The sequence below is a fragment of the Oratosquilla oratoria genome, unplaced genomic scaffold (genome assembly GCF_046742065.1).
Source record: "Oratosquilla oratoria isolate Oo_2021 unplaced genomic scaffold, ASM4674206v1 SCAFFOLD103, whole genome shotgun sequence".
Lineage (NCBI taxonomy): Eukaryota > Metazoa > Arthropoda > Malacostraca > Stomatopoda > Squillidae > Oratosquilla > Oratosquilla oratoria.
Genome location: NW_027467460.1, coordinates 252501 through 265000, shown reverse-complemented (window position 1 = coordinate 265000; position 12500 = coordinate 252501). Strand labels below are relative to the sequence as shown.

The 12500-nt window shown below is 42.0% G+C and overlaps 1 protein-coding gene across 1 annotated transcript in view; it reads left to right on the top strand.

The window, feature by feature from the left end:
- The first annotated feature begins 5747 nt into the window (after positions 1-5747).
- The window catches only part of LOC143022492 (uncharacterized), a 20208-nt gene continuing 13455 nt past the window's right edge, over positions 5748-12500 (top strand). Inside the window, exons 1-2 of the mRNA XM_076180716.1 lie at positions 5748-6906; positions 7190-9703. Of these exons, the coding sequence (XP_076036831.1) occupies positions 5748-6906; positions 7190-9703 (3673 nt within the window). The remainder of the gene's footprint in view (positions 6907-7189; positions 9704-12500) is intronic.

Below are 12500 nucleotides of genomic sequence, written 5' to 3'. Positions count from 1 at the left end.
CTTTAGAATTCTGTGGAAACTGACAACTGTCTGGTTCAGTCCAACCAAAGCAAGACATCGTGAGAAAATGGGATTTCCAAGAAGTTTGAAATAAAGGGCATTGGTCCCTCAAGCGGCAGAGGGTTTCCCTCAGCTGAATAAAAACCTTTGGCGATGCCTTGAATATACAAAAACTCGACCGTCTTTGTTCATAAAGGATCGCCGTCGTTTAAAGGCTCATTGAGATGGTGTTAATCCTTAAGCTTTGTTGAGATGGGGCTAGTTTAGTAGCCGCAAGGGCTAGCGACTTGAAAACTACTCCTCTACTTGCAAAGTATAAACGGAAAGTTAGTTAACTTGCCTCCAAAGCATCCTAGTGACAGCACTTACTTGACGGGGACGTCAACTTGCAGCTAGGACTAGCGGCTACTAAACTAATCCCGTGTCAACAAGACTTTAAGCAATGTAGTTCAGTTCGAAGCTTTAAGATTCGTTTAAATAAACACCTGAGCAAGATGCTTTAATGCCTGCCATTTATTTGGTATTATTTGTTTATTTGCTTGTTATTATTTGTCTGTTTATTATCATTTGCTTGAATTTCATTTATTATCATCTATCCGTCAATTTATCATTATTTGCTATTTACCTGTTTGTTTATTATTTACCTTTGCATTTATTCATTCTATTTAATATTTATGTTATTATAACTTTTCTTCATTTATCTATTTATTTACCATTATTATATTTTTTCGCATCCGACCTAGTTATGGAACAAAAGGTCTCCTGTTGGCATGCTCCTCCTTTGTAATCCTTTGTAATTCAGCTAAATGGAATCATCAGGTGACAGTCGTTAAGGCTACATCATATGGTAAAATAATTAGGGTACACAGGGTAGTGTTGAGGTAAGGAGGGTAACAGAAAAGCTGCCACCTTCCATGGACCGAACACGAGACTCCCAATTGCCGGTGGGTGAGCTTACCGATTAATTACACTGCGGTCGCCTCCAGTGATTAATCGCAAATATCGCTCATAAAGTTCCCTCTACCTCACTTTACACCAAACACCCTAACCCCTACTCCCGCCGCCAGTGTAAAGTCTGGGTGTGTGTACCTCTATGGGATCCAACTCACTGCACCACCTTACATATCAAGTGTACTTGAAGAATCCTCCAGTATATTAGTGACGAATATGATTAGTAAACTAATGATAGAAGCAGAAAACACCGCCTGTGTACAAGGGCGGCAACAAGATAAAATTTGATGTGTTACATTTCCATGGACCGCTCGTACGTAGATCAAATCAAATCAAATCAGCCATTCTCAGTCCACTGCTGAACAAAGGCCTCCTTCATAGTATTCCATGATTCACACGACCGTGCCATCATCTGCCACCTCACTCCTGCAAACTTCTCGATCTTGTCTCTCCACCTTCTGTCTGGTCTCCCTCTTCCACGCTTCCTATCTCGTGGCGTTCATTCAGTAACACACTTGCTCCATCGCTCATCAGTCGTTCGCACCAACTTAACTGCCCAATTCCACTTCCTCTCTTTTACTGCTTCCACAATATCTTTCACTCTAGTCTGCTCTCTCACCCAACTTGTTCTTTCGGTCTCTCAGTGTTATTCCCATCATTGATTTCTCCATTCTCCTCTGTGCAGTCCTTAGCTTTGTTTCCATCGCCCTCGTCAGTTTCCAAGTCTCACATCCGTAGATTATTGCTGGTAGAATGCATTGGTTGTAAACTTTACGTTTCAAACATAAAGGTAGAGAGCCTCTCAGGATTTTATTATACTTACCATACATTTTACAACCAATTGTAATGCGTCTTTTTATTTCATTATCATGATCTTTCGTCACCTTCATCATCTGACCTAAATAATTATACTCGTCAACTTCCTCTTCGCGTTATTCTTCTTCTTCTTCGCGTTCTTCTTCTTCTTCGCGTTCTTCTTCTTCTTTGCGTTCTTCTTCTTCTTCCCGTTCTTCTTCTTCTTCTTCTTCTTCTTCTTCTTCCCGTTCTTCTTCTTCTTCTTCTTCTTCTTCGCGTTCTTCTTCTTCCCGTTCTTCTTCTTCCCGTTCTTCTTCTTTTTCTTCTTCGCCTTCTTCTTCTTCGCGTTCTTCTTCTTCGCATTCTTCCTCTTCTTCTTCTTCTTCTTCTTCTTCTTCTTCGCGTTCTTCTTCTTATTATTATTATTATTATTTTTCTTCTTCTTCTTCTTCCTCCTCGCGTTTTTCTTCGCGTTCTTCTTCGCATTCTTCTTCGCGTTCTTCTTCGCTTTCTTCTTCGCGTTCTTCTTCCTCGCGTTCTTCTTCGCGATCTTCTTCCTCGCGTTCTTCTTCGTGCTGGGGATCCTGTGTTGGGGTTCCGCCCCGAGGCCGAGGCCGAAGGGGAAAACGAGGGATTAGAGCGCGGAAAGCTGCGGCCGTAGGCCGCTATTTGCGTAGCCAAGCCCCTGGCGAAGCCGGGAAGGGCGAAGCCCGCGGCTTGTATATATATATATATACAAAACAAATCACTAAGGACACGTGACAACATTACTTGCAGAAACCACTTGGAAAATAAAAGAAATGAATACCAAACGTTTTCGTCTATTCAAAACATCATCAGGGTACGATGTCGTACCCTGATGTCTTGAATAGACAAAAACGTTCAGTAGTCATTTACTTTACTTTCCAATTGGTTTCTTCATATATATATATATACATATATATATATATATATATATATATATATATATAATCACAAGACGAAAATGTAGTAGCACATTTAGTAAAATGTTTTAAATTACCCACTGTCGGAGAAACAAAGCAAAGGAGACAGACGAACTGTATATTTCGACCACTACTGTGGTCCTCTTCAGCAGAATCGATACAAGGTAAGATGTACAAGAATTTATACAGTGAGAGAGGTACAAAGTAGGAACAAGGGGAGGTGGCTCAAGTCACATGTCCGAGGTGGGGCGGATTCGGATTCGGTGACTTGAGCCACCTCCCTTTGTTCCTACTTTGTACCTCTCTCACTGTATAAATTCTTGTACATCTTACCTTGTATCCATTCTGCTGAAGAGGACCACAGTAGTGGTCGAAATATACAGTTCGTCTGTCCCCTTTGCTTTGTTTCTCCGACAGTGGGTAATTTAAAACAATATATATATATATATATATATATATATATATATATATATATATATATATATATATATATATATATATGTTACGTCCATAGGCGTAAATTTGTGTTACTGTTTTCATTGTATAAAAATTAGGAGTGGAATAAATAATTTGTATTGTACGTCTGTTAATGTCACGGTATAATTTGTGCATTGTACGTCCGTCAATTAGTGTCACGGTGCGATCAGTTGTACAATTTCCCCCCATCACCGGCGTCGCCTTGGTCGAGTGTGGGAGAAGTTGTGGGGAGCAGCGTTGCCGTTTCGTGGAAATGTCGCTCATGGTGAGGGAATCTAGCGAGTGTTGGCAACTGACGTGGATAACGTGGACAGATTTCTACACGGTGTGGAAAAATATTTCCACATTTTCTATTTGCTTTGGGGCCTCTAGCTTATTGTGTGCAAATTTATGTTTAGTCAATGTTATACGTAACATGGATTACTGATAACCAAATTTTCCATTAAATACCTATATCTATACACTAACAGTCGTAAAATTGCAATGATACAAGAGAAGGGTGCTTAGCAGACGAAGATAACATGGTTAAGGTGTAGGTTTGTGAGGTCCAGTTATTCAGCTGAAACGGAGAGAGTAACATATTGCTTCTTCTACAGGTGTCGCAACTTAAGGTATTTGAAAATGAGGTAAATAATGATGGACCAAGTGAAGAGCTTTTCCATACAGAGGATAACCTCAATACAGAAAATCAGCAGAATGAATCAGAAAATACTAGTAATGACGACCAAAATGAGATCAACAATGATGGACCAACTGAAGAGCTTTTCCATACAGAGGATTCCCTGAATACAGAAAATCAAGAGATTGACCCAGAAGATACTAGTAGCGACGACCAAAGTGTGCTACGTTTTTATGAGCCAAATGACGAGTTTCCGATCCATACAATAGAAAATCTTAGCGAAGGCTATGTTAGTAGTACTGGGGAAAACCCTGACAGAGATTTCCTCAGTGATAGTGAAACTGATCAAGAAAATACCGTAGAGAATCCATATACTACCTCCTCAGACTCGGATCCCTCTTCACAATCATAAGTGCCAGAATTTGAATACGACGGTGACTATGACAATGATAGGTCAGACAACTCTTTAAGACCCTTTAAAAGGAGGAAACATTAGGTGAGTTTTGTTCAGTAAAATAATTATGTTACGTTATTATCATTTACCTTATTAGGGAAAGAATTAGCGGTATTCTAATATTCATCGGTTTATAATGGTATATGCTTCAATAGTATTATTTATATGTGTTTTCTTGCTCATCTAATATTTAGAGAACTCTGTTGGTGGCAACACTCCTATTCCACATTGTCGTGTGTGTCCGTTATGCCGATAGAAATTCCGTCAATCACAAACATGGAATAGCTTCGTCACTGTTCAGTTTTCGATCAAAGAAAACGTGTGGAAAAATAGGGTGTGGAATTCTGGCAACGCTGGTGGGGAGATGGTGTGTGGGGGCCAGCATGTCAAGGTCGTCTTCTCTCTAACTGGCATTAGTCAGAGTCGCCCAATGTGTGGGTTATACGCTGTTAGAGGGAGGGACAAGTCACGTATAATGTCGCAATCCTCCACTTCACCACTGTAATGTCAAACGAGTCAACGGACGTAGGGATCGGAGACGCACAAGTCGGTGAGTTGATGTGATGTCATTTCTTTGTGAAAGTATGTGATGTTATTTCAATGTCAAATTTATAATGTGAGTTACGACTCAACGTATTGATTAACACTTGTATATTTTCTGTTATTAATTGGCATTTATGTATTTTTGTAATGTTGTACAAATTCTTTAACAATAAAAACATTCTTTTTAGAATGACCTGCAGTAAGCGTACATTCGGAGCTCTATTTATTCCCTACGTATCATAAGAAGACAACAATTGGCCGACAATACGTTACAGTCATTCGACTTAAGTCACCGTCATGGAGCAGGCCAAGGTGGTGAGACGACAGAGGAAAGCAGCGGTCACACGTCACCTGGGAACCTTGTGCCGGCTAATCGCTGAGGAAGACGTAGCCGGCATTACGGAGAGACTGGACCGTGTCCGTACATCCTACGATGAATTCGAATCGGCACACGACACTTACCAAACGTTCCTGGGCAACGATGCAAATGAATTGGAGGCCAGCGAGTCATGGTACAAAGAAACTGAAGAGAAGTACATAAAGGTGATAAAGGACGCCAGGGCATTCCTTAAGGTAAGGACTCAAAGTGAAATTCCATGTGCGAAGTCCCGCGTAGGCAGTGAAAATAGTGAAAGTGAACGTTTAGACGTCTCACCGGCTGAACTAGTTGGGATCTTAAATGTACCCAAAGTTGAATTAGATGTGTTTGAAGGGAACCCTCTTGAGTATAATCTCTTTATGACAATTTTTTGATGAACTCGTAGACAGTAAAGTGAGTGACCCTCAGATCAAATTGACTCGTCTATTACAATACACCAAGGGACCGGCGAAAGCTGCCATCAAAAATTGTGCGTTGGTGGGAAATAGTGCTGGTTACGTACAAGCCCGCGATATATTGAAACGCAGGTTCGGTAATTCTCACCTTGTGTCTCAACAAATTGTTAATGATTTAAAAAATGGTAAGATGGTATCTAAGCCTCAAGAGTTGAGGCAATTGGGTGATGACTTAACAATGGCAGTTGCTACTTTTGGAAAATTAGAATTGTATGAAAGGTTTAACACTCAAGAGTATAACTTAGATATTTTACAGAAGTGTCAGGGATTCGTTCGTAACAAATGGAAACAGAAAGCTCTAAGTCACAAACGAGAAACGGACGCATACCCATCTCTCAGTCAATTCGCTGAGTTTATCAATGTCATGGCAGATGAGGCATGTGATCCGGTTTATGCATTGCAATCCACAAGTAAAGGTCAAAACGTGAGGAGCACAAGTTGTAATGTAGCAGCATGTGAGTCTAAATGCCCCGTCAAGTTAGGGCGTGCTGGTAGCACATGTGTGGTGTGCAGGGAAGGACACAGACTGTTCTACTGTGAGGAATTTAAAGGCATGAAACCTGAATGTCGGTTGGAAGCCGTAAAAAGACACAAGCTGTGTTTCAATTGTTTATTAGGTGGGCACGGGGCTAGCAAATGCTTCAAACAATCCATTTGTTCAGTTCCTGGATGTGGTTTAAAGCATACAAAATTCATCCACGTCCCGGCAAAGGACTCTCAGGGTAATGGGGGCGTAGTTGAAAATTCGGAGTGTCGAGAATCAAGTGTGGTCATGAATGGTTATGTTAATGATGCTCGATCAAAGATTTATCTACCCATTTTACCAGTTGTCGTGGATAATAAACCTAAGGTCACGGCGTTGTTAGATAGTGGATCAGACACTACTTTCGTCACGGAAAGGGTGGCCCTCGAGTTGGGTCTGAAAGGAGACCTTAAGGAGTACACCATGAGTACAGTAGGGGGGACCATTGAAACTCAATCAAAGGTAGTATCCCTTAGCCTTACGTCACCGGATGGAAGACGAGAGGCCAGTGTTACAAATGTCATGGTCGTCCCAAGAGTGCTTGTTAGGCAACCACCTGTCAAAATTGAGATTGATAAATTCCCCTACTTAAAGGGCATACCTTTGAATACTAGTCAAGTATCTGAGTCGGACATTTTGATAGGCATGGACAACGCTTGGCTCCTAAAACCATTGGAGGTTAGAGGGGGTTCAGGCGGGAATAAGCACCAACCTTATGCTACGCGGACCTACTTTGGGTGGTCTGTAAATGGCCCAATTGGTGCAGGTAAGTCATATAATGCCGGCTCGTGCTTTGCAAGCTCGATCGAAGCAGATGTTGAACGCTTGTGGATAATGGAAAATGAATGTGAAGATAGGGCACCATCTCAGAACGACCGGAAGGTTATCAACCTTTGGGATAAGGAAACACGATACGAAGATGGGCATTATGTACTGCCAATACCTTGGCGAGGCGACCCAAACTTGCCCAATAATCGTGACGTCGCCGAGAGACGATTAAGAAGTTTGCACATAGGGTTGGTGAAATGTATACTCTGAGAATATTTCAGATTTGCTAAAGAAGGGGTATGCAGAGTATGTTCCCGAGGTTGACTTAAAGAGAGATGACGGTAAAGTGTGGTACCTACCGCATCATGCCGTTACGAGCGAAACCAAACCAGGTAAGGTGAGAGTCGTATTCGACTGTGCTGCTCAAAAGAACGGAGTCAGTCTGAACAGTCAGTGCCTACAGGGCCCAGACCTGAATAATAAGTTGATTCACGTGTTACTCAGGTTTCGCCAATATCATTACGCCATCACGGCCGACATTGAGGCTATGTATCACCAAGTCAAAATTCCCATTAGCGATAGAGACGCTTTAAGGTTCCTATGGTATGTTAGCAATGAAATAAGAGAGTTAAGAATGACCTCGCATCCCTTTGGCGGAATATGGTGCGCTAGTAGTAGCACCTATGCCTTGCGGAAGGCTGTAGAAGACATGCAACCTTGTGAGGAAGTAAAAGACACGCTACTCCGGTCATTTTACGTTGACGATATGTTGAAGTCCGTAGCGTCACCTGAAGAGACAAATAAGGTAATTGAAGATACTAGAAGTGTCCTCAGACACGGAGGGTTTAACTTAACCAAATTCATGATTAATGACGTCAAATTGCTAGAGAGCATCAATGAGCAAGACAGGGCTAAGGAAGCAAAGGAATTGACATCAAATGTGCATAGCAAAGTGCTTGGGATTAAATGGGACGTCGAGAACGACTGTTACTTTTTCGTTAGTAAGGGTGTTCAAACACAGAATGTGACTAGACGAGTTATGTTGAGTCAACTTGCTTCGACTTACGATCCTTTAGGTTCAGTTTTGCTAATCATTGTTCCAGCCAAGATTTTGTTCCAGGAGGCGACTAGGCTTAAGATGTCTTGGGACGAAAATATTCCTATATCTTTGTGTCAGAAGTGGTTGAAATGGATAGCTTCACTATATGAAATCTCGAGACTTCGCTTCCCTAGATGTGTTTTGCCTTTAGAGTGGAATGGTTGTACTTCAGAATTACATCGTTTTTGTGATGCAAGTGAGGTTGCAATTTTTGCTTGCACTTATATCAGGACAATCGATCAAGATGGGAAAGTACACGTAGCTCTGCTAGCCAGTAAAGCGAGAGTAGCTCCCATCAAAGGAGTTACTATACCAAGATTGGAAATTTCGGCTGCCGTTCAAGCAGCCAAATTAGATGTTGTTGTTAGAAGAGAGTTGGATATCCCCTTGCTCAAATCTAACTTCTGGTCTGACAGTACTATAGCTCTGGCATATATACAGAACGAGACAAGAAGGTTCAAGACCTTTGTGGCGAATCGTGTCACACTCATTAGACAGGTTTCAGAGGCTAATCAGTGCCATCATGTTAGTGGTGATGAGAATCCTGCAGATGTACTATCTCGGGGATGCTTTGTACACAATTTGCCAGCCTCTTGGTTTAATGGTCCTCCCTTCTTGTCGAATTACAAGTGTGCATGGCCAGCACAAGATGATCTCGTAGGGTACCTTCAAGATGAAGACCCGGAGGTGAGGCGTGAGGTATATCCCACGAGTATCGTACAGACGTGTCAGTCGGGTGTCACCCAACACCCGATCGATACGCTGATTGAGCACTATTCAAGCCTTTACAGATTAAAGAAGGCCGTTGCTTGGTGGTTAAGGCTAATACAATTTCTTAAGAAGATTCCGCAAAATTCACCACTTGAGATCCATGAACTAAAGCACGCGGAAAATCTGATTGTCAAACATGTTCAAGGGCGTGCTTATTTTCATGAAACCAAGAACATTGAAGCAGGGAAAACTGTGTTAAAGTCCAGTTCAATATATAAACTGTCTCCTATTCTTATAGATGGTCTGTTAGTAGTTGGTGGTAGACTCAAGCATGCAGCATTGAATGGGCAAGCTATAAATCCTGTGATCCTCCCTCATAACCACAGGTTGTCTACATTAATTGTACGTGATTGCCATAATTTCTCTCATGGAGGAGTGGAATGGACACTCAGTCGGGTGCGTAAGAAATTCTGGATCATACGGGGTAGAAAATTGGTGAAACGCGTCAAAATGGATTGTATAGTTTGCAAGAGATTATACGGGGCCCCCATGAACCAGAGAATGTCTGACCTCCCTCCCGAGAGGTGTGAACCCGGGGGGCCAGCCTTTAGGTACGTAGGAGTAGACCTGTTTGGACCCTTCCATGTTAAAGTCGGGAGATCAGAAATGAAACGTTACGGGTGTCTTTACACGTGTTTTACTACGAGAGCTATTCACATTGAGAAGCTTGATAGCTTACAAACTGACGCATTCATCAATGGTTTCGTACGCTTCACAGCGAGGCGAGGTTACCCCAGTAAGGTGTGGTCAGACAATGGTACTAACCTAGTAGGAGCGAGGGCTGAATTAGCACGCAGTGTACGAGATCTGGACCGATCGTTGATCGTAAGGGAAACACGTCGACGTGACGGAGTGGTCGTTCAACCCGCCTTCCGCGTCACATCACGGTGGCGTTTGGGAACGCATGATAAGGTCTGTACGCAAGGTACTGTTCGCTTTGGTCATCAAAAGCCCCAGGATGATTGATGATGTTTTGCAAACCCTTTTTTGCGAAGAGGAAAGTATAGTCAACAGTCGGCCACTTACCAAATGCAGTGATGATGCAAGTGATGAGAGTCCGCTGACTCCCAATCATCTGTTACTCCTCCAAGGAAACTTCCCACTATCTTGGGGAGCCTTTCACGATGCCGATCCTTACCGCAAACATTGGCGTCACGTGCAACATTTAGCCAAACAATTTTGGACAAGGTAGGTTAGTGAATACCTAGTGGAATTGCAAAGAAGGCAGAAGTGGAATTCTGAAAGCCCGAATCTTTCAGTCGGGGATTTAGTGCTTATAATGAATGAAAACTCGCCCCGCGGTTCTTGGCCGCTGGGGAGAGTCCAGGAAGTGCGGGTGAGCAGTGACGGATTGGTCCGTAGTGCCCGTTTGAAAACTCAATTCAGTGAGCTCAACCGACCCATTACAAAACTTGTATTCCTTGAAGGCTCTATGTAAATGTTTTATGTTCTGTCATAGATATATGTATGTGATTTTTTTTTTTTTTTTTTTTTTTTGAATCGTAAGATTCAAGGTGGGGGAGTGTTACGTCCATAGACGTAAATTTGTGTTACTGCTTTCACTGTATAAAAATCAGGAGTGGAATAAATGATTTGTATTGTACGTCCGTTAATGTCACGGTATAATTTGTGCATTGTATGTCCGTCAATTAGTGTCACGGTACGATCAGTTGTACAATTTCCCCCCATCACCGGCATCGACTTGGTCGAGTGTGGGAGAAGTTGTGGGTAGATGGTGTGTGGGGGCCAGCATGTCAAGGTCGTCTTCTCTCTAACTGGCATTAGTCAGAGTCGCCCAATGTGTGGGTTATACGCTGTTAGAGGGAGGGACAAGTCACGTATAATGTCGCAATCCTCCACTTCACCACTGTAATGTCAAACGAGTCAATGGACGTAGGGATCGGAGACGCACAAGTCGGTGAGTTGATGTGATGTCATTTCTTTGTATAATTTTGTGATTATGTACTTGATGTCAAATTTATGATGAGAGTTACGACTCTACGTATTGATTAATACTTGTGTATTTTCTGTTATTAATTGGCATTTACATGTATATTTTGTAGTTTTGTACGAATTTGTGACAATAAAAACATTCTTTTTAGAATGACCTGCAGTCAGCGTCCATTCGGAGCTCCATTTATTCCCTACGTATCATAAGAAGACAATAATTTGCCGACAATACCCTACAATATATATTGTTATATATATATATATATATATATCTATTATATATATATATATTATATATGTTATATATATATATATTATATATATATATATATATATATATATATATATATATATATCATATATATAGGAGGTGCTTAGAGTGAACTCTTTAAACGAAGAGGAAAAGGAGAAGGAGTACAAGAGGAAGCTGAAGGAAAGTGGGAGGGTGTGAAGGATAGAGAAGAGGTAGGTGTGGAAGAGGAATGGAGATGGTTCAAGGAGGGAGTCACAAAGTGTGCAAAGATGGTGTGTGGAACAAGAAGGTCAGGAGGAAATAGAAGGAAGGGTAGTGAATGGTGGGATGAGGAAATGAAGAAGGTTGTAGAAGAGAAGAAGCGAGCATTCACAGATTGGTTACAAAATAGGACGAGGGAGTCATATGAGACGTACAGGGAAAAGAAAAGAAGTAAAGAAAAAGGTAAAGGAGGCAAAGAGGAGAGCAGATGTAAAATGGGGTAGGAGTATGACAGAAAATTTTGAAAGTAATAAAAAGATGTTTTGGAAAGAAATTAAGAGAGGAAGAGGAGGCGAATCAAGTAGAGAAGAAAAGGTAAAAGGTGCAGATGGAGAGATGATAATTGAGAAGGCAGTAAGGGGAAGATGGGCAGAATATTTTAGGGAGTTGCTAAATGTGAAGGAGGATAGGGAGGGAAAGATAGCTGCAGTGGGAAATGCTAAGAAAATGAGAGTGATGAGTGAGGAAAATGGAGGAGAAATAAGGAAAGATGAAGTGAAGGCAGTTGTTAAGATGATGAAAGCAGGTAAGGTACCTGGTATGGATGAATGCCATGCAGAATGTCTTAAAAAAGGAAGTATAGTGATGGTGGACTGGCTGATGAGGTTATTTAATGTTTGTTGGAGAGAAGGTAGAGTGCCGGAGGACTGGAGGAGTGCCTGTATAGTTCCACTTTACAAGGGAAAGGGGGACAAGTGTGAATGTAGTAGTTTCAGAGGTATTAGCTTGTTAAGTGTAGTTGGGAAGGCTTATGGGAGGATCTTGATTGAGAGGATTAGGAGAGGAACAGAGGGAGTAATTGGTGAGGAACATTGTGGGTTTAGGACAGGTAGAGGTTGTGTACATCAGATTTTTGTGGTAAGACATATATGTGAGAAAGCTATAGGAAAGGGGAAGGATGTTTTCTGGGCCTTTATGGATCTGGAAAAGGCTTACGACAGGGTAGACAGAAAGGCACTGTGGGAGGTTATGCGGATATACGGGATAGGAGGAAAGGTTCTCGGAGCTGTGAAGAGTTTTTATGAGAGTAGTAGAGCTTGTGTCAGGATTAGAAATGGAGAGTGAGTGGTTTGAGGTAAGGGTGGGACTTCGTCAGGGATGCGTTATGTCACCCTGGCTGTTCAACTTATACATGGATGGGGTGGTGCAAGAGGTGAATGCAAGGGTAGTGGGTCAGGGTTTGGAGATGGTTAAGGAAAATGGAGAAAAGTGGGAGGTGAGCAAGCTGTTGTTTGCGGACGACACTGCGCTTGTGGCA